This window comes from Pelophylax lessonae, assembly GCF_965119305.1.
Source record: "Pelophylax lessonae genome assembly, chromosome: 5".
NCBI classification, from domain to species: Eukaryota; Metazoa; Chordata; class Amphibia; order Anura; family Ranidae; genus Pelophylax; species Pelophylax lessonae.
The window spans coordinates 486252008-486276641 of NC_138772.1; the positions used below are offsets into that span (position 1 = coordinate 486252008).

Sequence of the window (24634 nt, forward strand, 5' to 3'; positions counted from 1 at the left end):
GGCAGTTCACACTGCTATATGCGATACACTGGGGGTGTCAATTAAAAGTTAATGACACCCTCAGTTGCGATCGCATATCGCAGTGCAAGTTCGCACAGAATCGGATCACACTAGTGTGAACCACTATGCGATCCGATTCTGCTACGGATAGAAAAAAGCCTCATGTGCGAGTTTAGTGCGGATGCTGTGCGAATTCAGCCATACAATGTGTATGGCTGAAATTTGCACCGCACATGAGATCGCATGCAATTTAGGAGCAGTGCACTCCGAATTACATGCGATCTCCGCGATCGCACTAATGTGAACCGGGGCTCAAGGACATTTTTAGCTCTTACATCTACATGGGTCCATTGCTATATATAGGAGACTATTCCATCTACTTATGAACGACACACCGTACCTTCTTCATCTCATCTCCCAAACACCACTAATAGGTAGCTGAGGCTCTTGAAATAATTGGCAGGACCAGTGATCGTCAATTGGTTCTGGATGCTTACCTATTCTTCCAGGGATTATGGCATTTACTTTACATAATGGTGTAAAAAATGTTGATTGAGAGAGATTCATTTCGCTTTAACCTTTTCTGTAAATTCAAGCTTAGGTCCACCAGACTGACTCCTGAGGCTCCCAATTGGTCGGTGAACATACCTATCCAGTTAGAGGACCAATAGGCACTCTCGGAAAGAAGGGCTAAGCTCAAAGTTTGGAAGAAAGGTTGAGATCTGTGCATATCTTTCATTACGGATATCTCTGGATCTTGCAATCATTCCAACATGTAGTTTTTCCTGGAGGTAACCTCAGATTTCCTATTTTTCTTCACCTGCTTAGCTTACATTGCCTAGGTTTATGAAATGTTCACTATAAACACTGCAAAGAGGACATTTAAAAGGCAATAATGTATTATGGTGCCATTTAGCTAGGATTTATAACACAGCACAAGCTGCAGGGTGATCGTGAACACAGTGCAATTCAAAACTTCACAGGGCTTGTTAAAGGTAACCTGTCATGGAATACATATGTAGGGTGCCCTTTCTTTAAAACTCACAAGCCATTATTGGTAGGTTTGCTCTGCATGTGAGTAGGGACTTTTGACTTTTTTTTTTTATGAACTGCGCAAGTATTTTAGGTTAGTAACTCAAAGTATTGAAGCCATAGGCAAAAAATTAGGCAGACAACTGGCATCTTCCAAATTAAATTAGCATTGGCTTCTGCATTTCCGTCATGTCAGGTTTACTTGCGATGGTGCATGCCCAGGTTGTGTGCTCGGTGTAGAAGAGGCCATTTTGTTGGTTAGAAAAATATTCATGCAATTCCAGCCTATCAACACTCAAGATCACAATAAAGGATTGTTAGGATTAGGATTGTTCATCTCTTCCATTAACCAATTCGGACTAGCAAAATCAACAAACTTTGCCTGCTGGCGGGATGAAAGGTGAATATAGACGTTCAATGGCCATCTCTCGCCTGTCTGAATTCAGATGACAACCTCATATCTATGCACTAATATATCTAAACAGTAGACTCACCAAGCTGACCAATTTTGATGCAAAAAGTAGCAGTAAAAAGGTTTAAGAATCTAGTCCAATTGTTTTTGGTTTCCCCACACAAGACCTTTCCAGGAGGCATAAACCCATGGGCCAGGGTGATCTGAACATGCATGTCTATGGCCAAAACTGCAGCAAAAGACATCTCCCTGTCCTGCCATCCTAATTCTATAACTAGCCTTAGATTACCCTCCACGTCCTCATATCTTCACTCCCTGGGCCAAATTAATGATCTGCTCCAAAAACAAAGTGGCTTAAATCACCTATACAATTTCCAATTTTATTTTTAACTAACCTTATTTGTGGTACAAAGCCACACATGGCTCTATGGCTTTGCAAGACACCAGCAAGTGGTGCAGGAGCTGGAATCTGTGCAATATTGGCTGATCGTGCAAACAAGTCAGCGCACAGCCAACCAACATTCTATGCAGGGGTGCAGACGCTGTTGCCATTGTCACCTTAAGGCAAAGTCTTACTGGGAAGTCTTACTGGCAGGATAAACAGAAGAAAGAAGAAAAAGGCCACAGGGAGAAAACAACTCCCCCTTAATTATCAGAAAAAAAAACTTTTTTTTACCCCCTTACAAATAAAGCATTTTTGCTGAATTTTAAACTGTCAGAGGTAACAATACATAATACATCCTGCCCTGTAGGGAGATAAGGGTTGAGGCACTGAAGGGAAAGGTTAGCACATGAGCAGTGTTGTGTGCAGGCATGAAGGAATTAGGTAAAAATATAAAAAGCTCCCAACGTACCAATCTTCCTCCGTGGATCCTTCCGACAGAGTGCTGTGTCCCTTTTCCATGAGCATCTCAGAGCATTGGACATATCTTTCGCTTTCAGCCGTCTGCATTGTCTCCATCTTAGAGTGAGTACCTCTATTGAAACCCTTCACTTCTTGCTCCTCCAGAGACTCTAACATGCGGATGACTTCTTTATTCACCCCTCTGCGTTTGGCCAGGACAAGTGGAGTGGCCCCTTGGTGATTGCTGGGAAGATATTCAGAACATGTACATTAAAGAAGAACTCTAAGCAGCACTATGTTTCCAAAACAAAATCCCACAGCCATTTTAGAACCAACTCCTCCCTCTGTGGAAACATTTAGGGGCTTCAAGGATGACAATTGTCACCAAACCAAGATGGGAAATCTCAAATTTTACAGCTGTCACCAGGACAGGGACAGAAGTCAAATCTTCCAACCTGTTTCAGTGACAACTGTTTACCTGGGTAATTCCACTCATTTTGGAAAGATCTCCTCACTTCCTGCCTTGTTTTTGGGACAGAAAGTGAAAAGAAACATCATAGAGATATATATATATATATATATATATATATATATATATATATTTAGTTTTTAAACTACGGCACTGGCGGGGTGGAGGAGGGGGTGGGCCACGGTGCACACAGATCGGATGGTGCCAAGGGAGAGGTGCGTGTGGGGGAGCCTTTCCACGCGACGGAGACGGGTCTACTGGGGGAGGGGGCAGAGGGTGCACGGCGGTGCCGATATATGAAGAGGAAGGCAGAAACTTTGGCTCTGCTGCAGGTAAGCAGCAGACCTGGAGTTTTTTTTTTTTTTTGGAGCTTCCCGGTCCCAGGAGCTGCAAGTCAGGGCTCGCACTTGGTTCTGGAGCGGTGAGGGCTATACATATATACACTACACACACAGTATCTCACAAAAGTGAGTACACCCCTCACATTTTTGTAAATATTTTATTATACCTTTTCATGTGACAACACTGTAGAAATTACACTTTACTACAATGTAAAGTAGTGAGTGTACAGCTTGTATAACAGTGTAAATTTGCTGTCCCCTCAAAATAACGCAACACACAGCCATTAATTAACGACAGGCTGACCCCCCACCCCTTCAACCTGTGCAGCAATGCTGGCAGCACTCATACGTTTATTTCCCAAAGACAACCTCTGTATATGATGCTGAGCATGTGCACTCAATTTCTATGGTCGACCTTGGTGAGGTCTGTTCTGAGTGTAACCTGTCCTGTTAAATCGCTGTATGGTCTTGGCCACCGTGCTGCAGCTCAGTTTCAGGGTCTTGGCAATCTTCTCATAGCCTAGTTCATCTTTATGTAGAGCAACAATTCTTTTTTTCAGATCCTCAGAGTTCTTTGCCATGAGGTGCCATGTTGAACTTCCAGTGACCAGTATGAGAGAGTGAGAGCAATAACACCAAATGTAACACACCTGCTCCCCATTCACGCCTGAGACCTTGTAACACTAACGAGTCACATGACACCGGGGAGGGAAAATGGCTAATTGAGCCCAATTTTAACATTTTCACTTGGGTGTCCTCACTTTTGTTGCCAGCGGTTTAAACATTAATGGCTGTGTGTTGAGTTATTTTGAGGGGACAGCAAATTTACACTGTTATACAAGCTGTACACTCACTACTTTACATTGTAGCAAAGTGTCATTTCCTCAGTGTTGTCACATGAAAAGATATAATAAAATATTTATAAAAATGTGAGGGGTGTACTCACTTTTGTGAGACACTGTATATATCTATCTAGGAGAAGACGTTGATGCGGGAGCCCAGGCCTATGTAGAAGAAGCACATCTGTCCCAGATCCATCCGCATTTTCGTGGAAGAAGAGAAGACACAGGGGACAAACATACAGCCCAGGCAGCTTCCCCCCTACATCCTCAACCCGCAACACCTCCACTACGTCCAGCTCCCGCTGAGTACTGCCAGTCCACCCGCTTCATCAGGTGGGGGCTACACAGGCCTCAGGGGTCCCCCCACCTTACCCTCCGCCAAGGCTGAACCCCACCCACCTCTCCACCTCCCGCACCGTGTAGGTGGGCTACAGGGGGAGGAAGGCCAGCTTGGTGGCTGCAGCACGGTAAGCAGCAGAAGAGCAAACACAGCTACCATAGAAAGAAGCTATTCATCTTCAGACCCTGCTCAGGCCACCAGGGGAGAGAAATCTGGCCATCCCTGACCATGTCACTCATGCTGGGTCTGACAGCCGGACAATGGGCTCCTACCCCGCGTACTGCCTGCTTCCGGGAAAACCATGGAGACCATCAGGGAGGAGAGAGAAGGATCAGCTATCCGGCGCCTCGAGCATATGTCCGGGGGTCAGGCAATGAAGGTTGTGGTGAGTGGGCAAGCAGAAGCCCAGGCAAAGGGATTTATTGAGCCCTGAATCAAGGGACTGCTAGATGTGCTAGTCTCAGTTGATTTCGAGTGACATTAGGTGACATCACTACTGTGCTTCCCACTGTGCCCCTTGCTGGAGAGGAAGCTGTACCTGAGCCCCTACAGTACAAGGACCTACCTACTTCTGCTTCATTCATTTAGTAAATCTGTGCTTTCTGCACCTTTTCCCCTGCTGCCTTCCCATCAGTTATCATATAACCAGTCATCAGGGGGCACAACATGCAATGTACAACATGGGAACTAATATAACCAGGATTTGTCAATTTCTGAACCAGAGAAACAATCTGAACTATAACATAGGCATAGACCAGCTCATGATCTATCTAGATAACACAGAGGTGAACACTGGTCTGGAGAACCTGATAAAATATATCAAATTGTCACACATTATTGTGTACTGTATATAAGAATTCCCCTTCATCTTTTAAACTGTACTCATCTATGACCTCTAAATAAAATGCAAATGTGTCTTCACTGACATTTATTTCAACAAACAGGGAGCCTGAGATCAAATTACATGCAAACGCTCATCCCTATGGTAATCATAGATGGAAATCGGTGCACTGAATAAATGCAAAAGTAAAACTATTCAAGTTCCTACATTTCTTAGAATTACCCTGCTGTATCTATTTTAACATGCCCCTCTGTCTAAACCAGCGGTCTCCAAACTGTGACCCTTTGCTTGCCTTTATATGGCCCTTGGGGCACTGTTCTTCCCCCTGATATGAGCCACTATTCCTTCTACTGACACCAACAACGAGGTACCATTCCTCCCACTAACACCATTGTTGTTGCACTATTGCTTCCACTGACACAAAGGATGGGGCACAATTCCTTGCACTGACACCAATGATCATGCACAATTCCTCCCACTGACACCAATGATGGGGCGCGATTCCTTTTCCTACTGACTGCAGGCCCTATGTAACTTACTTACCCCGCCACTGACCCCAAAGGCCAAAGCATTGTTTATTTCAGGAACATTTTCTACTCCTATTGGCCACAGTCTGGCCTCCCTAAAGTCTGAAGGATGAGAAACTGGCTCTTTGTTTAGAAAGTTTGGAGACCCCTGTTCTAGACTATGGGCATTAAAGTATTTTCATTTGTCTAACAAACAGTAAACAGTCACCTCTCTAGCTGCTTGCACTGTGAAGTAACTCATCACAGATCCTTAAGTTGGTTTCAATCAGCTTAAAAATGGAGATAGACCTAACGACCCCAAAATGTTTGAACCCGGACGCGAACCCCATTGAAGTCTTTGGGAGCTGAACAGGAAAAATCAAAAGTGCCCATTTTGAAGGCTTATATGCAAGTAATTGGCCATACAAAGTATATGGGGGTCCGGGTACTGCCGTGGGGGACATGCATCAATGGAAAACATTTTTTTTTTTAAACGTTCGTTTTTTCAGGAGCAATGATGCTTAACCACTTTACCACCGGAGGATTCTCCTGCTAAAAGACCAGGGGTTTTTTTGCGCTTTTTTACTGCGTGACTTTAACGGACAATTGCGCGGTCGTGCGACGCTGTACCTAAACAAATTTCATGTCCTTTTTTTCCCACAAACAGAGCTTTCTTTTGGTGGTATTTGATCACCTGTGCGATTTTTTGATCACGCGCTATAAACAAAAAAAGAGCGTAATTTTTGCAAAAACAACAATATTTTTCACTTTTTTTATATGAAATTCCCCCCCAAAAAAATGTAAAAATCAAAATTTTTTAAAATTTTCGGCCAATTTGTTTTACGCTACCTATGTTTGGTAAAAAAAAAACGCAAAAAGCGTATTTTGATTGGTTTGCGCAAAAGTTATTGCGTTTACTAACAAAGGGAAAGATTTTTGTCATTTTTGGTGTTTTTTTTTTTAACGAGTAATGGCGGCGATCTGCGATTTTTTTTGCGGTACTGCGACATTGCGGCGGACAGATCGGACCCTTGACTGACATTTTTGACACTTTTGGGGGTACCAGTGACATTACTGCAGTAATCAGTGCTATATATATGCACTGTTACTGCAAAAATGACACTGGCAGGGAAGGGGTTAACAGTATTGGACAGGGAGGGGTTAAGTGTGTCCTAGGGGCGTGATTCTAACTGTGCAGGGACAGGTCTACTAGTGTAAAAACAAAGATCAACAGTTCTACATAGTAGAACTGTCTGATCTTCACTTTTACACAGGGAGAACTGACAGGCGGCTTGTTTACATAAGCCGCTCTGTCTTTCTCCCGCTGTACCGGCGATCGTAGTGTGACCGGCGGACATCGGGTCCGCCAGTCACACTCCCGCACTCCTCCGTGAACGAGCCGAGGCGGGCGCACGCCCGCCCGCTATTGGCTCTAGAAGGAGTGACAGGCGAGCGACGTAGACCTACGTCACTCTGCCTGGCCGGGGCCGACTGCCGCAGTAAATATACTGTGCGCAGTCGGCAACCGGTTAAAGTGCAACAAAATTAATAAAAAATACCTTTAAATATAGTGCCTGGGGGAAGGGGGGGGGCTTAGTCTGCCTATAAAGAGGTGCATGTGTAGCATATATATAACATGCTGCAGCAAAACTGCTATTTCTAAAGGAGAAAAAAAAGGAGTCAAATCCCATTTAAAATAACCCACTGTTGCAATTGCCAGCACCCGGCTATTAAAAAATTAAAGAAAAATGGCATCCCCCCCATAAAAAAATTCTACCAGACCCTTATCCGCACATGCAGCCTGGCAAGTCAGGAAAGGGGGGATTGGTATGGGGTATGAAGTACCCCTACCTAGTCACCAAAAAAAGTGTACAAAAAAAAAAAAAAAACACACACCGTGTCCCTCGATGTAAATCCATAGTCAATCATGCCGCCCGCCAACCCGAAAAAAACAAACCAAAACCATCCACCTTCTAGGACGGCAGCCCGTCGAATACCTCCTCCGCGCTTTGACAGTTCTTAAATGAATAAGTGCAGGGCCACCCAGAAACATCACCTGGTTGCCACGCCCCTTGTGACATCACTGACCCAGCATGCATCGGTCCATGATGTTACAAGGGGGCCCTGCGCTTATCTATATAACTGTCAAAGTGCGGAGACGGCATTCAGCAGGCGGTTGTCCTAGAAGACGATTTTTTTTTTTTTTCCAGGGTGGCTTGATTGAAGACGGATTTAGATCAAGGGACACTTTTTAATAAAGGATTTGTTAAAAAATGTTTATTTTTTTTAAACTTTTTTTTGGTGAATGGGTATGGGGTACTATACAGAAACTACCCCATACCCATTCACATAGGGGGGGGCAGGATCTGGGGGTCCCCCCTTGTTAAAAGGGGGCTTCCAGATTCCAATATTTCCCCCTCCCGCAGATCCTGACAACCACAGCCCAGGGTTGTCCAGAAGAGACCATTGCCAAGCCCCCCCTGCCCCAGGCATGTGGCCTGGTATGGTTCAGAAGAAAGGGGGGGGCGGGGCGGAGTGCTCGCTCGTTCCCCCTACCCCTTTCCTGACCTGCCAGGCTGCATGCCCGGATAAGAGTCTGGTATAGATTTTGGAAGAGACCCCATGCCGTTTTTCTTTAAAATTTTGGTATGGGGTTTCCCCTAGAATCCCTACTGGGTTTGGTATGAAATGTGAAGGCGGGGAAACCACCCTGCAAATTCGGGTGTTGGGCGAACGGTCGAACAGGATGATGTTTGGTCGAACAGGATAATGTTCGACCCAAACTCATGAAGCTGCAAATGATCTATACAGCCGGCCACAGCAATGTATGTAGCCATACTTGGGTATACACTGATGTTTTCGTGTATCAGGCCAAACACGTGTATGACATTCCGAGAATAATGAAATTCTGCGTACAGGGAATATGTTCTATGTGCATACATATATTTGAACGACCTGATTTTTTTGGTGATTGTCAAAATCATGTCATCACCTTTTCTATCCTCTGCTTAGTGGCAGGGGACATATTACCTATAATGACACTTGTGATTATATTTACAGTCCTCCTTTGCGTAATGGGTCTGCTTGGTAGGAATCTGAGGTAGAGAAACATGAAACACGGACATCCCTGCAGCAGGCACTTACCATATGTCAATCTTAAGGCCATTGGAGACAAGGAACTGAATAGTGTCAACATGGCCACATAAGTGAAGTGCTGTGTTTCCCTGGTAATCCGTTGCCAGAAGATCTGCTCCAAACTTGTGGAGGAGCTGACAGATGTCTACGTTTCCTCTAGCCGCAGCCAAATGCAGGCCAGTGCGGCCACGAGTGTCCCGGATATTAGGGTCAAAGCCACTTTCAAGGAGCCGCTTGGAGTAGTTGAAGTCCCCATCAATGCAGGCCTGCAGCAGGGGCACATTGGTCAGGGATGAATCATTCACAAACACATAGGACATGGTTGCACGTGGATGAGCTGTAATAATCAAAAAGAAAGATATTTACTCACAGAATATTTCCACTATAGAAATGTTTTTTCCGCCATAAATGGTTTGTCTCCCTCTAACTGCTGCATCTGCAGGACAGCTTGTTCTGTTGAAAAACAACAGACTTACTGGACAGATCACCAGGTGAAAATAAAAAAGCCTAAATAAGAAAACTATTCCAGCCATCACATCTAAGAACTGGTAAGCTGCAATATAATGAATGTTTATGTTTGAGTTTAATACTGACACTTGAAGTTGAAATCAGTATTTTTTGCTAGAAATTGCTTAGACCCCTAAACATATATATTTTTTCACAGAGGTCCTAAAGAATAAAATGTTGGGTTTTGCATTTTTTTATGTTACATGGTATTAGTGTAGAGATTTTTAAATGCAACATTTCTGGGAAAAACAAAAAAACAAAACACTTTATGAATTTTAATGCACACAAACACATTAAAATACCCAATTTTTTTGATAAAATATAAAAGATGGTGTTACGCTGAATAAATCGAAACCCAACATGTCACACCATAGGCAACACTTTTAAGTCTTTTACAGGTTACCAGTTTAGAGTTACAGAGGAGGTCTGGTGCTGGTTTTATTGCTCTCACTCTAACGTTCACGGCAATACCTCATGTGTGGTGCAATTGCAGTTAATGTATGTGTGCGGGACCACAGGGGGGGTCCCGCACACATACTTTTATTTCTGTCACAAGAAATGTAACCATCCCTAGGCAGTTCCATAGGCACATCCAAGGACAGGATTGGCCTATATAGTGTTTTTCTGACAGGTTTACTCTAAAGCAGGCATGTCCAACCCGCGGCCCGGAACAACAGGCAATGCGGCCCACCGCCGGTGGCTCACAGACACTCGCAAGTGCCGCACGATCTCCTGGCTGCCACGGGAGACTTAGGATGGCTGCAGTCAGTGACAGAGCCGCTGCTTCCTGTATAGTTCCGGCTCTGTCACAGGCGGAGTGATATGAAATGCACTCCGCCTGTGACAGGAGCCATATGTACAGTACCTCTGCAGTTAGGGTTTCGTTTCTGGATACAGCGTGACTCAAAATGGTCCCTTGTTTTACAGTGGATGAGATGGAAGCACCACTGCCACAGCTGGGAGCCGGTGTCACTTCAGGCGCACGGGTGAAAAGGGCAGCGATCGGATTGGAAGCTGTCGAGCATGCAGCTGCATACTGGTGCTTTGCACCTTTAGCGTGGCTAGACAGCACTGTCTCTCCCATGTTCGAAATGTCAAACCTTTTACGACACAGTGTACATTTAGCACGTCCCGGGTCCTGATCTTTCTCCAGCCACCTCTCATACTTTTCATCATGAAGCCATACATTTTTAAAGCTGCATTTCCCTGGCATTGCTACACTGTGAACACGCTAACTTTAGTTGAAACTGTGTTACCCCCAAAAAGTTAAAACTTGTAATTTGACCAATATTGTTATACCTGAAGGGTTTCACATGTACTGTCACTTTAAGGCTGGCTCCACCCAGGAGTGATGACAAGGGTCAAGGGGCAGAGTGGCCATCTTAGAGACATGTAAGAGATGCATGGATATACTGAGCTGTCCTGTAATGCATGTTTGAGTGTACAGTGAGTCCTGAACAAACAAACGTTGTTCCAGATCAGAGTCCTGTGTCTCTCACAACACGGAAAATATAACAGTGGCGACGAGGATGGGATTTACAAGGTTACGATCAGTGTGAGAAAAGAAAAGAAGAAAAAAAACTCTGGATTGTCACCTGGATACAAACACCCACAGAGCCCAGCAGGAAAATGTCATTGATCGGGACATTAAGTGAATTTGATGGAGAACAGACAACCTGGAGTTCCTGGATTGAGAGACTGGAACAGTATTTTTGTGCAAATGCCACCCCAGTCGACAGGCAAGTAGCAGTATTTCTGACACTGGTTGGTGCTAGGACATATGACACTCTTAGTGATCTCCTTTTCCCTGAAAAACCAGCAACTAAGACTTTGGCAGAGCTCCTGACACTGTTAGGGAATCACTTCCAGCCTAAACCACTAGAGATTGCAGAGAGATTCAGGTTCTATCAGCGGCAGCAACAGCCGGGTGAAGATATTAAGGCTTATGTGCTCGCCCTTCGCAGACTAGCCTCAACCTGTTCTTTTGGGGAGTAGTTACCGACTGCACTGAGGAATAAGTTTGTCATGGGACTGAATAGTGAGTCTAGCCAAAAGAGATTGTTAACAGAGAAAGACCTTACCCTTACAAAGGCAATTGAGATAGCTTCAGTGATGGAAATGGCTGTGAAAGATACAGAGGCTTTGAACCCCCAGAGCAGAAGGGAAGAGGTTAAAGAGGAAGTTTTCAGAACAGCAGTCAAGCCAACAGCAGCAAACTGGAAAAATAGACCCTCACCAACCCAGGAGTAAGCTTGCTACCGTTGTGGGAATACAGACCATGATCACAAAGTCTGCCGGTTTAAGGATCAGTTCTTTCATAATTGTGGTAAGGCAGGCCATCTGAAACGAGTCTGCCGTAGTAAGAAGGTGTGAAAAAAAACAACCTCTGAACACCAGGACAAAAGCATATATACTGGGAAGATGTACATCGTCATCGGAATCAGAGGATGAGGAAGTGCTCCACAGATTGGACATACATCATATGCATTCAGCACCGTCAGCAATGACTGTAGAGGTAACCGTGGAAGGAAAGAAACTCAAGATGGATGTAGACACAGGAGCAGCAGTTTCAGTTATCACCCAGAAACAATGGAGAAAACTTCTGATCTGAACAACTGTCCGTCCAACACCAATCAAACTGCAGACGTATTCAAAGCAGATACTCCACCCACTGGGTTACGTGAAAGTACAGGTATCCTACAAGGGTCAGACGAAGAGAATGCCATTGTATATCCTGGAACATGGGGGACCCCCCTCTCTTTGGGAGAGACTGGATTGCTCACTTTGGCATGCCAGACATCACCATAAACCCCTGCAAAACCGTGACCATCCCATCAAGAGATAACGAGGGATGGGTGGAATCCCTGAAACAGCGATTCCCACAAGTCTTTGATAACCAATTGGGAAAAATAAAGCATGACTGTGCGAGACTGAGGCTGAAACCCAACTCCCAGCCTAGGTTCTTCAAAGCTTGGACGGTACCTTTCGCACTCCGAGCAGGTGTGGAAGCTGAACTAAGCCGGCTGGAGGAACAAGGTGTCATCTCAAAAAGGTAGAGCACAGCGAGTGGGCATCACCAGTTGTACCAGTAAAGAAAGCGAATGGGGACTTAAGCATTTGTGGCGATTTCCGCATGGTACTAAATTCTCAACTGGAGATAGACCAGTATCCCCTACCCAGAGTAGAAGACATTTTTGCCTCTCTTGCAGGAGGTCAAAAGTTCACCAAGCTTGATCTCAGGCAAGCTTATTTACAGTTTGAGGTCCACCCTTCGTCCCGCAAGTTTCTAACCATCAACACTCACAAGGGACTGTATGAATACAATTGGATGGTGTTTGGGGTAGCCTCCACCCCAGCCATTTGGCAACGCAAAATGGATGAGATTTTGGCGGACATTCCTTTCACACAGTGCCTGTTAGAGGACATGCTCATCACGGGCCTGACGGACCAGGAACACAAGCGTAACGTGGATCTTGTGTTGGCCAGACTCCAAGAGCAGGGTCTAAAAGTGAACTTAGCGAAATGCCAATTCATGGTACCTAAATTGGAGTTTTGTGGCCACCTTGTGGATGCAGAGGTTATACACACCACGGAAGTCAAAGTTGATGCTTTAGTAAAAGCTCCAGCCCCAACCAACGTCCAACAGCTGCGATCATACCTGTGCTTGCTGAACTATTACCAGAAATTCCTGCCGGATCTAGCACACACTTTGTTTCCATTAAACAAGCTTTTGGAGAAACACTCCAGATGGAACTGGTCCGCTGCATGCAAACGTGCTTTTGAAGTTTCTAAGCGAAAGCTGTTGGCGTCACGCATGCTCGTGCACTATGACCTCCAAAGGCCTCTCACCTTGGCTTGTGATGCCTCACCCTATGGTCTAGGGGCTGTACTATCTCACATTTTACCAGATGGGTCAGAGAAACCTGTGGCATTCGCCTCCAGGTCCTTGACAAAAGCAGAAAGCAATTACTCTCACATTGACAAAGAGGCTCTGGCGCTCATATGGGCAATTAAGAAGTTTCATCTTTACCTGTATGGTAGGGAATTCACCATACTGACTGATCATAAACCACTCCTTCAGATCTTTAGACCTGACAAAGGCATCTCCCAGACGACCGCGGCCCGTCTTCAACGCTATGCCCTATTCTTGGGAGCATATAGCTACAAAATCCAGTATCGCAGCCATGATGCGAATGCGGACGCCATGTCCCGTCTGACAAGGACATTAACAGACTCTTCTCCACCTGTCAAGAGTTGTCGTTACACCAGCCTGTCCTTTCTGTCTTCCGGGGAAGTAGCAGCCCATACAGCCAAGGATACCTTCCTTAAGACAATACTCTCCTGGGTACGGTACAGTTGGCCTGCAACTGTCACACAGGATTATGAACCTTACTTCCGTAGGCGTCTGGAATTAACTGTGGCTGGCAACTGTTTTATGGGAAGACCGTGTGATCGTTCCACAGACCCTCCGGGGAGACATTCTGGACTTGCTACATACTGGTCATCCCCGGGGGCGCACGTATGAAACAAAAGGCCCGAGGCTATGTGTGGTGGCCGAACCTCAACTCAGATATCACGACATATATGAATGCGTGTGCTGGATGTGCACAAACTGCAAGAGACCCTCCTCGAGGGTGCGTCCAGCCCTGGACTTGTCCCACGGTTCCCTGGTTTGGCCTACACTTGGACTTTGCAGGCCCGATCAGAGGACACACCTTTTTGATCATTATTGATGCCCATTCAAAATGGCCTGAGGTCATTCCTGTTACCCAGCTGACGACTAAGGCGATGATTTCCATACTGTTACATCTCGCTGCTACGTTTGGATACCCCAGAGAAATTGTCACAGGCAACGGTGCACAATTCACAAGCCAGGAGTTTCAGAGTTTCCTGACTGCCCACAACATCAAACACAAGTTGACCGCACCTTACCACCCGGCTACAAATGGTCAAGCAGACAGGTTTGTACAGACCTTCAAATGCTATTTCAAAGCTACTGTGGCTACAAGTAAACAACAGTCCCTTTCACCCCAGCAGCTGGACTCCTTCCTGTCTGCTTACAGAAACACACCACATGCAACCACTGGGAAAACTCCAGCTGAACTTCTTTTGGGTCGGCAGCCATGGACTGTTTTGGACATGCTCCGCCCTCAAACAGTCCAGGAACATGTACGGCAGTCCCAAGACAAGAGGGTCTAACACGACGAGATTCCCAGGTTTACAGCCCAGCAAAAGGTATGGGCCCGATCTTATGGCGCTTCCAACACTCATTGGCTTCCTGCTATCGTCGCAGAGACTTTGGGACCCAAAATGTATAGGGTCTGCCTGGAAGATGGTTCCATTTGCAGACGGCATGCGGACCAATTGCGTCCTTCTTCTCAGCTGCCCGAATCCCTGACATCGGCTGCACCTCCAGTGTCTCAAGGATCTGCTCCTACCGGATCAGGAGGCATTGAGACTGATGCTTTGGGGGGACTCTGAACTTTTGAACTCAGCTCCAAAGAAGATTAATGACAGCTCCTGCTTGGGGATAAAATAAAGCTTCAGTTCAGGCAGTCATGAGGTGCAGCCGGACTGGTATGGATGGCACAGTCAGATGCACAACTTGCGGCGCTTACTCTTTAGGCCGAAGCCACAGTCATAATGGAGGTGCAGGCGGACTGGTATGGATGGCACAGATACACAGATGCACAAATGCGGCACTTTCTCTTGTCTATACTGGAGAAAGAACATTAAATGGGCGCTCCTGCTTGCCAGGAATAAAGCAGTTCAGGCGGTCATGAAGGCGCAGCCGGACTGGTATGGATGGCACTGTCAGATGCACAAAATGAGGCGCTTACTCTTTAGGCCAAAGCCACAGTCCCATGAACAGGGAGAAAAGAGTTAACAAAAGGTGTCACTCAGTGGAGCGGATGCTTAATAATTTTATTGACACATATTTTACATTGGTGTAAGCATCTATTGGACTGGTAGGCATCCTTCCGGGTCTGCGGTTTGCCCGGAGACTGGCCAGCAGCAGCAGCCAAGAGATGACAACCAATCAGGCAGCGGAAGCGCATAGTCACTGGAGGGAGGGCCGGCCGCATGAACGTGATGACGTGGGGGTGTGGTAACCGGACCAGTTACCGCCCCCCACATCATCACGTTCATGCGGCTGACATTCCCTCCAGTGACTAAGCACTTCCGCTGCCTGATTGGTTGTCATCTCTCGGCTGCTTCTGCTGGCCAGTCTCAGGGCAAACCGCAGACCCGGAAGGACGCCTACCAGTCCTATAGACGCTTACACCAATGTCAATAAAATCATTAAGCATCTGCTCCACAGTGGCGAGTTCTCAATATTCCATGACTTTTCCAAAACTTATTGGGGTTTAGTCATTTTCCATAACTTTCCCAGGCCTGGAAAGTGTCATGTCAAAATCCCATGACTTTTCCAGGAATTTCATGACCGTACGAACCCTGCATATAGGAAGCAGCGGCTCTGCTCTCTACTGCAGTACCCACATGACCAGCATTACCCACCAGCAGTGCCAGCATTACCCACCAGCAGTAACGGTATATGCATTAGCCTGTGTAAATTGTTGCAATATGTTTTTTAATAACTAGTTGTGATTTGTCATAATATGTCATGTCCTTGTTCATACATGTATGAATATGGACATGACATTTTATGGCTGCCTAAGTCAGTCATATGTGATAGGGGTGCAACTAGCCGCCAGCACATAACTGTAAATATTCCAGTATGTGCAGTGTTTCTGACTCCTACCACCATGACCACTTCAAATCACTGAAGTGGTCATGGTGGTTAGAGTGTCCCTTTAATATCTCTCTCAGAATAAGTAAACCTCTGTATACTGATTCCATTTCATTTGATCATCCACTAGTTGTGTTAAATTAGTGTGGGTTGGGTGCGGCAGGGTTTTATTTACTTCTATACCAGAACTATAGAATAGTATATATTTTATATGCGGCCCGAGGAAATTTCTCTACACTCAATGTGGCCCAGAGAAGCAAAAAGGTTGGACACCTATGCTCTAAAGGATAAGTTCACCTTTACAAAGAAAAAAAAAAAAATTTGCATTTTTAATTGTTTTCCCTAAGAAGCCTGCAGAGCATTGCACCTGCGATTAGTAGATCGTGGGTGCAATGTAAAGATCCTACAGACTCTCATGAGAGCTGCCTGCCCATACCTCTGATAAGGGCAGGCAGTTACTTGAGTGTGGGAAGATCAATGTACTATAAGAGTGCTCACCAGTACCCTCGCAGTTAATTTGAAAACTACAAGCAGTCAACCACAATGGCTGACGGTACTTGCAGTCTATCCATTTACAGGAAACTGGTCGTGTGGCCGGAGTCCCTCATGGTATAGAAAATATGGTTAATTAATTATTATTTTATAGTATTTATATAGCGCCGACAGTTTACGCAGCGCTTTAATTGGGCCGACCTACTAAATAATTTACCCTACAATGCCGTCACCAATCAGTGTTTGCCGACATAGCTTAAGGACATACAAGTAAAAAATACCCCGTATAGACACGAGAAAAAGAAGCTATGTCAGCAAGGAATTAAGGCAGAGGGAATTGTTGAATAGAGAATTATCAATTTATTAATGAATGGCAACATTCAATGGTTTCAAGCTGGTTAGCAAAACTAAATTAAATAAAATGATACAACAGTGAACAAACACAAGACAGAAGACCAGACAAACATGTAAACAATTGTACAACCGGCCGGTCACCAGGTACCCCTTGCCTATAGAGGGACACCTACGGCATACGCCGTGTAGAGCTACCAAATGGGGATATCCAAGGATCCCTCTAGATGTAAGCCCCTGGGAGCTCGAGCTGCAAGAAGGAAGGAAAGAAATGAGGAGGAATGGAGGATACTTCCATGTGAGATGGATATGACAGTGAAGTTCAATAAATTCCTTGGCTAAGTATGGAGGGGAAATGTCCAAGATGAACCGTTTTTTTTATCTTGACTGATGGTAAACAATGCCTACCAGTCCATCTAAATTGGAAATATATATATATATATATATATATATATATATATATATATATATATATATTCTCTCAATAGGTCTCCCCTAGAGCAAGATGAAGATGATGTCTTTACTGCCTATGGAAGTGGATCCCTTGGCTCCACTTCTGGATAGCCTCCGCTGAAAGTATATGTAGGGATGATGAACGTTCGGGGGAGTTGGCTGAAGGTGCACAATAGCAAAATATAGGGCCGTTTTCAAATTGTGACAGCGGGTTCAGGGAGCAGATAGTGCACCTGCTAATACATGGTCCCCATGTGCCAATAAAAAAATTGTAGTTTGTCTTTAACTAAACTAGCATGAAAAGAAATCAACTTACTTGTCTTTCAATCAGCCAATGGAATCCAGTCTATATCTCCACTCCGTTCAGTTTAATATCTTGCAGTCCAATTTACTTTCAGATCTGGAAAACAGAAGAATATTTCTGGTCAGTTCACACATACCGTATACAGATTCTCCATGAAGGCAATACTCAGGGGCATGTCTGAGATTCCAGGCATTGCTGGTCACTCCATGTTCAGTCAACTTTGCTGTACAGATTCTCATTTATTTCTCTTTTTTTTTTTTTTTTTTTAAACTAGAAATTTTAAAAAAAGAGGGTTCCAAAATGATTATAAAAAGTTACAAGACTCCCAGGGCTACTTCCATGGAGCAGGTACAGTGGGTACGGAAAGTATTCAGACCCCCTTAAATTTTTCACTCTTTGTTATATTGCAGCCATTTGCTAAAATCATTTAAGTTCATTCTTCTTCCTCATGAATGTACACACAGCTCCCCATATTGACGGAAAAACACAGAATTGTTGACATTGTTGCAGATTTATTAAAAAAGAAAAACTGAAATATCACATGGTCCTAAGTATTCAGACCCTTTGCTGTGACACTCATATATTTAACTCAGGTGCTTTCCATTTCTTCTGATCATCCTTGAGATGGTTCTACACCTTCATTTGAGTCCAGCTGTGTTTGATTATACTGATTGGACTTGATTAGGAAAGCCACACACCTGTCTATATAAGACCTTCCAGATCACAATGCATGTCAGAGCAAATGAGAATCATGAGGTCAAAGGAACTGCCTGAAGAGCTCAGCGACAGAATTGTGGCAAGGCACAGATCTGGCCAAGGTTACAAAAAGATTTCTGCTGCACTTAAGGTTCCTAAGAGCACAGTGGCCTCCGTAATCCTCAAATGGAAGACGTTTGGGACGACCAGAACCCTTCCTAGAGCTGGCCGTCCGGCCAAACTGAGCTATCGGGGGAGAAGAGCCTTGGTGAGAGAGGTAAAGAAGAACCCAAAGATCACTGTGGCTGAGCTCCAGAGATGCAGTCAGGAGATGGGAGAAAGTTGTAGAAAGTCAACCATCACTGCAGCCCTCCACCAGTCGGGGCTTTATGGCAGAGTGGCCCGACGGAAGCATCTCTTCAGTGTAAGACATGAAAGCCCGCATGGAGTTTGCTAAAAAACACCTGAAGGACTCCAAGATGGTGAGAAATAAGATTCTCTGGTCTGATGAGACCAAAATAGAACTTTTTGGCCTTAATTCTAAGCGGTATGTGTGGAGAAAACCAGGCACTGCTCATCACCTGTCCAATACAGTGCCAACAGTGAAGCATGGTGGTGGCAGCATCATGCTGTGGGGGTGTTTTTCAGCTGCAGGGACAGGACGACTGGTTGCAATCGAGGGAAAGATGAATGCGGCCAAGTACAGGGATATCCTGGACAAAAACCTTCTCCAGAGTGCTCTGGACCTCAGACTGGGCCGAAGGTTTACCTTCCAACAAGACAATGACCCTAAGCACACAGCTAAAATAACGAAGGAGTGGCTTTACAACAACTCCGTGACTGTTCTTGAATGGCCCAGCCAGAGCCCTGACTTAAACCCAATTGAGCATCTCTGGAGAGACCTAAAAATGGCTGTCCACCAACGTTTACCATCCAACCTGACAGAAATGGAGAGGATCTGCAAGGAGGAGGAATGGCAGAGGATCCCCAAATCCAGGTGTGAAAGACTTGTTGCATCTTTCCCAAAAAGACTCTTGGCTGTATTAGATCAAAAGGGGGCTTCTACTAAATACTGAGCAAAGGGTCTGAATACTTAGGACCATGTGATATTTCAGTTTTTCTTTAATAAATCTGCAACAATGTCAACAATTCTGTGTTTTTCTGTCAGTATGGGGTGCTATGTGTACATTCATGAGGAAGAAGAATGAACTTAAATGATTTTAGCAAATGGCTGCAATATAACAAAGAGTGAAAAATTTAAGGGGGTCTGAATAAGAATAACTCCACAAAAAAAAAAAAAAAAAAAAAATGGTGTGGGGTACCCCCAAAATCCATACCATACCCTTCCCCACAACCCTGGCCCAGTGGTTGTGGAAGTGCAGGGGCTGACCTATCGAAAACCTGGTAGCCCCCCCCCCTATGTGAATGAGTATGGGGTACCGGACATAGTACCCTAATAATTCACCCAATAAACAATAGTTATAAGTAAAAAAAAAAAAAAAAAAAAACAGCCAGTTTTTGCCAAGTCCTTTAATTCATAAATAAATAAAAAAAAAAACCCAAAGTAAATTCACTTTCAAACAATGAAAGCTGGCTGCCCTGACCCTTTCCAAAACACACACTCGCCAAAAACGCAATGCAACACAACCTGTGCAGCCTGAACAGCAAAATCTTATGCACTTTTATGCTGTGTGAGTGGCTGCACTCTGTATAACCTTTGAACAAATCTTCTGTCCTCTAGGACAGTGGTCTCCAAACACTGGCCCTTTGCCAGCCTTTTACCTGGCCCTTTAGGCACTATTCCTCACATTGACACCGATGAGGCATTAATTGGAGGTCTGCATTAGAGAACGCAAGATTTCAATTAACCCCTTGGCACCGGCGCCTCCCGGCTCTTTAAGGTGTTTCAGATGATAGAAGGTGGAGCAGGGTTTATGATCATGTGACCACCGTAATTGGCGGTCACCTGATCGGAAAGCTCCCAAACACAAGCAGGGATGGGGAGCGTTCAGTTAGCCGCCGGTAACAGTGTTGGGAGCGCGCATTCTCTCTGAACAGCTGTGTTTGCAACGTGGTACGCAAATAATCGTCTGCTCGGCTCCACGGCCTACACGATGGGAGGCCCCATATTTGAGTGCCGTCAGCATCAAGGGGTTAAAGAACCAGCAGCACAAGGGACACATCCCAATCCCATTGATTGTAAGTAATGTCCCTTGTGCCAATTTTTTTTTTTTGTTGGGGGTTTTAAAGTAAGGAGGGTTATAACCCCGGTAATTTGTGTTACCATTTGTGTACCATTAGAAACATTTCATTCGGCAAGGTCTCGGCATCCACGCCGCAGCTACGGCCACATCGCAGCATCCCCGCCGCAGCTATGGCCACGTCTCGGCATCCACGCCGCACCTACGGCAACGTCTCGGCATCCACGCAGCAAGCTACGGCAACGTCTCGGCATCCACGCAGCAAGCTACGGCAACGTCTCGGCATCCACGCAGCAAGCTACGGCAACGTCTCGGCATCCACGCAGCAAGCTACGGCAACGTCTCGGCATCCACGCAGCAAGCTACGGCAACGTCTCGGCATCCTAGCAGCAAGCTACGGCAACGTCTCGGCATCCTAGCAGCAAGCGACGGCAACGTCTCGGCATCCTAGCAGCAAGCGACGGCAACGTCTCGGCATCCTCGCAGCAAGCGACGGCAACGTCTCGTCACCCTCGCAGCAAGCGACGGCAACGTCTCGTCACCCTCGCAGCAAGCGACGGCAACGTCTCGGCATCCTCGCAGCAAGCTACGGCAACGTCTCGGCATCCTCGCAGCAAGCTACGGCAACGTCTCGGCATCCTCGCAGCAAGCTACGGCAACGTCTCGGCATCCTCGCAGCAAGCGACGGCAACGTCTCGGCATCCTCGCAGCAAGCGACGGCAACGTCTCGGCATCCTCGCAGCAAGCGACGGCAACGTCTCGGCATCCTCGCAGCAAGCGACAGCAACGTCTCGGCATCCTCGCAGCAAGCGACGGCAACGTCTCGGCATCCTCGCAGCAAGCGACGGCAACGTCTCGGCATCCTCGCAGCAAGCGACGGCAACGTCTCGGCATCCTCGCAGCAAGCGACGGCAACGTCTCGGCATCCTCGCAGCAAGCGACGGCAACGTGTCGGCATCCTCGCAGCAAGCGACGGCAACGTCTCGGCATCCTCGCAGCAAGCGACGGCAACGTCTCGGCATCCTGGCGCAGCTACAGAGAGCTCATCTAAGCCCCTCACTAAAAATGCACAGCTCCTGACCATTTGGTCTCAGATGCCTTTTGCTGTATCCCCCACAATTCTACACCTTATGACCCATCCCTGGACACTGCCCTACAACAACATCTGGGCATCCTGCCACAGCTATGGCAATATCTTGGCCCTCTATCACTGCTATTGGAAGCACATTTTAACCCTTTATCAATAATGCACCGAGCTCCAACCAAACAACATGATCACCAGATCCACCTTCTTCTGGGCACAGATGTCTCCCCTCCCCTAGTCCTGGGCACCTCCAGGTCCAGCCCCCACCATTACATCTTGTGCATATCTGCTCGCAGCCTCTTACCTACAATCCAGCTCCCGGGCACAGTACAGGCCAGTCCGCTGCTAACCATCCATCAAACAACCGGAAGTGAGGGAACCAGGCTGCAGGAGGAGGGGGAGCGAGGAGACAGGCGCGCTCCCGCACAACACTAGCAGGTACGCGGAATATGCATAGCTTAATGCAACGACGTCATGCGCGCGCACGTCGAGCTCTGCGTGAGCGTGCTTCGTTTGGTGTGACGTCAGATTGGCGTCCAGAGGGCGATGTTCTGCAGAGTTTGGGCTACACACAGGGTTTGCTGCACAAGGACTATTCTGTGGGACTATAAGTTCCAGCATGTGTCTGCTGCATGCTTCCTTACATAACTATGTGGGCTGCCATTGCTGGCTACCAGCCTTTCTCACACTTTTGTCCCCAGAGGAATGCTGGAATAACTTCTAAATGTAGGCCCCATTCACATTTCCCCTGCGCGTTAATGTGTGTATTCACACGCCATGCATAAGGCGGCCCCTTCCTTCAGATACAATGCCACATGCATGGCAAATGTGCCAATAGAAGCTTCTGCACCAATTCCTAGTGATCGTCCAATATCGGTTTTTCGTTGCCGATACCGATATTTTGGCCAATTTTTTTTTTTGACAGGTACTTTTGTGGAGGGACCTGGGGGTCTAAAAGACCCCAAACCCCTCCTCTGCACTTAAAAGCATTCAAAAATCCAAGTTTGGCTGTTTTGAATGCTGTAATTTTTTGGAATCTGGCGCCAGACAGTACCCGGAAGTGATGTCACTCATGTCATCACTTCCCGTTTTTTGCATGGAGACCCAATCAGCCGAATGCGGCTTTGATCAGGTCTTCGGCGGCCGTGCAGGCTGGTTGCCCGGGTCTCCTGGTGGGACGGGAGGAGGCCTGAGCGAGCCACGAAAGGTGGCGGGAGGGGCGTCCCCTCCCGCTCCTTGTAATGACAGCCGAGCAGCTTCTCAGCCACATCGGTTGTCATTACAAGACAGCCAACCGTCGGTACCGGGGTGGTGCCTCTAGCTGCAGGTATCACCCCAGTACAAGCACTTTCCCGAAATATCGGCAATATCGCTAACCTTCGGGGCCGATTCCGATATTTCGGGGAAAGTGCATATTGGCTATAGGTAGTCGATTCCTACCTATTCCGATATATTTTACCATTTCTCAGGCATTTTGTTGCATGGCAAAACACACGTTTGGGGTGCCATTAACATGTCCAAAAAACATGGTGTTTGTTTTCTATGTATTCTGGAACACGCATGCTACTGCATGTGTTTCTGCAATGCGCAGTTGTCAATGGGCCTTCAGGGGAACTCCAGCTAAAATCTAATTCAATGGAGGTCAGTGCCCCTTAGGGGTCCTTCACACTTGCTGTGGAGTGTGGTGCCCTCTGAAGAGTGATCTGCATTTGGATCACTTTTGAGAGTATGACAGTCGGTAGAGCTGCTCGATTCTTGATAAAATGAAAATCATGATATTTTTTTTTTTACTTAGAATAAAGATCACAATTCTCCCATGATCCTCTGCGTAATATCATCTTTCACATTATACAAAACGGGCTAACTTTACTGCTTCGTTCTTTTATTTTTTAAATTTATTAAAGTGTATTTCTCTTTTGTTCACTGACGGACACAGATCCATGTCTCCTTAGACCAGGGATGGTGAACCTTTTGTGAGCCTGAGTGCCCAAACTTCATCACAAAACCAACTTATTTTTTTTAAAGTGCCAACACTGCAATTAAACTGCACACCTCCAGCCACCCAAGTTACATAGTTACATAGTTAGTCAGGTTGAAAAAAGACACAAGTCCATCTAGTTCAACCAAAAAAAAAACACCAGTATTGAAAACCCAACCATACAATCCCATATACACAATCCTTTATCCGCAGTTGATCCAGAGGAAGGCGAAAAAACCCCAGCAAAGCATGATCCAATTTGCTACAGCAGGGGAAAAAATTCCTTCCTGATCCCCCGCGAGGCAATCGGATATTCCCTGGGTCAACTTTACCTAAAAAAATTTTTTAGTACCCACTTACTGTATATTAAAGCGGAGTTCCACCCAAAAGTGGAACTTCCGCTTTAGGGAGTCCTGACCCCCCGACATGCCACATTTGGCATGTCATTTTTTGGGGGGGGGGAGCGGGTACCTAGTTTTGACAGGTACCCGCTCCCACTTCCGCTCGGAGCGCCGCGGCGCCCTGAACGGAAGTTCTCCTCTCCCCCTCCCTCCCTGCAATCTTCTGGGACACGTCAGAGGTCCCAGAAGATTGCCGGCCAATCACGGCGCGCAGCGCGACTCGCGCATGCGCAGTGGGTACCCGGCTGTGAAGCCGCAAACTGTAACAGCCGGGTGCCCACAGCAGTGATGCCGGCGCCAAGGGAGAGGATCGAGGCTTCCGGCGGCCGCATCGCTGGACCGTTGGACAGGTGAGTAAATGGCTGGAACTCCGCTTTAAGAACACCCAGGAAAGATTTCAGGCCTTTTTTAAAGCAATCTAGTGAGCTAGCCAGAACCACCTCTGGAGGGAGTCTATTCCACATTTTCACAGCTCTTACGGTGAAGAAACCTTTCCGTATTTGGAGGCGAAATCTGTTTTCCTCTAGACGTAAAGAGTGCCCCCTTGTCCTTTGTGATGACCTTAAAGTGAACAAGTCAACACCAAGTTCACTATATGGACCCCTTATGTATTTATATATGTTGATCATATCCCCCCTTAATCTCCTCTTCTCA

The 24634-nt window shown here is 46.2% G+C and overlaps 1 protein-coding gene across 1 annotated transcript in view; it reads right to left on the bottom strand.

Annotated features, from left to right (window-relative positions):
- Positions 1-22044, bottom strand: part of ANKRD46 (ankyrin repeat domain 46) — a 43953-nt gene extending 21909 nt beyond the window's left edge. Inside the window, exons 1-4 of the mRNA XM_082259888.1 lie at positions 21875-22044; positions 17633-17707; positions 8772-9099; positions 2299-2532 (exon numbers count right to left, since the gene is read on the bottom strand). Coding sequence (XP_082116014.1) covers positions 2299-2532; positions 8772-9082 — 545 coding nt within the window. The 5' untranslated portion in view covers positions 9083-9099; positions 17633-17707; positions 21875-22044. The remainder of the gene's footprint in view (positions 1-2298; positions 2533-8771; positions 9100-17632; positions 17708-21874) is intronic.
- Between the last annotated feature and the right edge of the window lie 2590 nt (positions 22045-24634).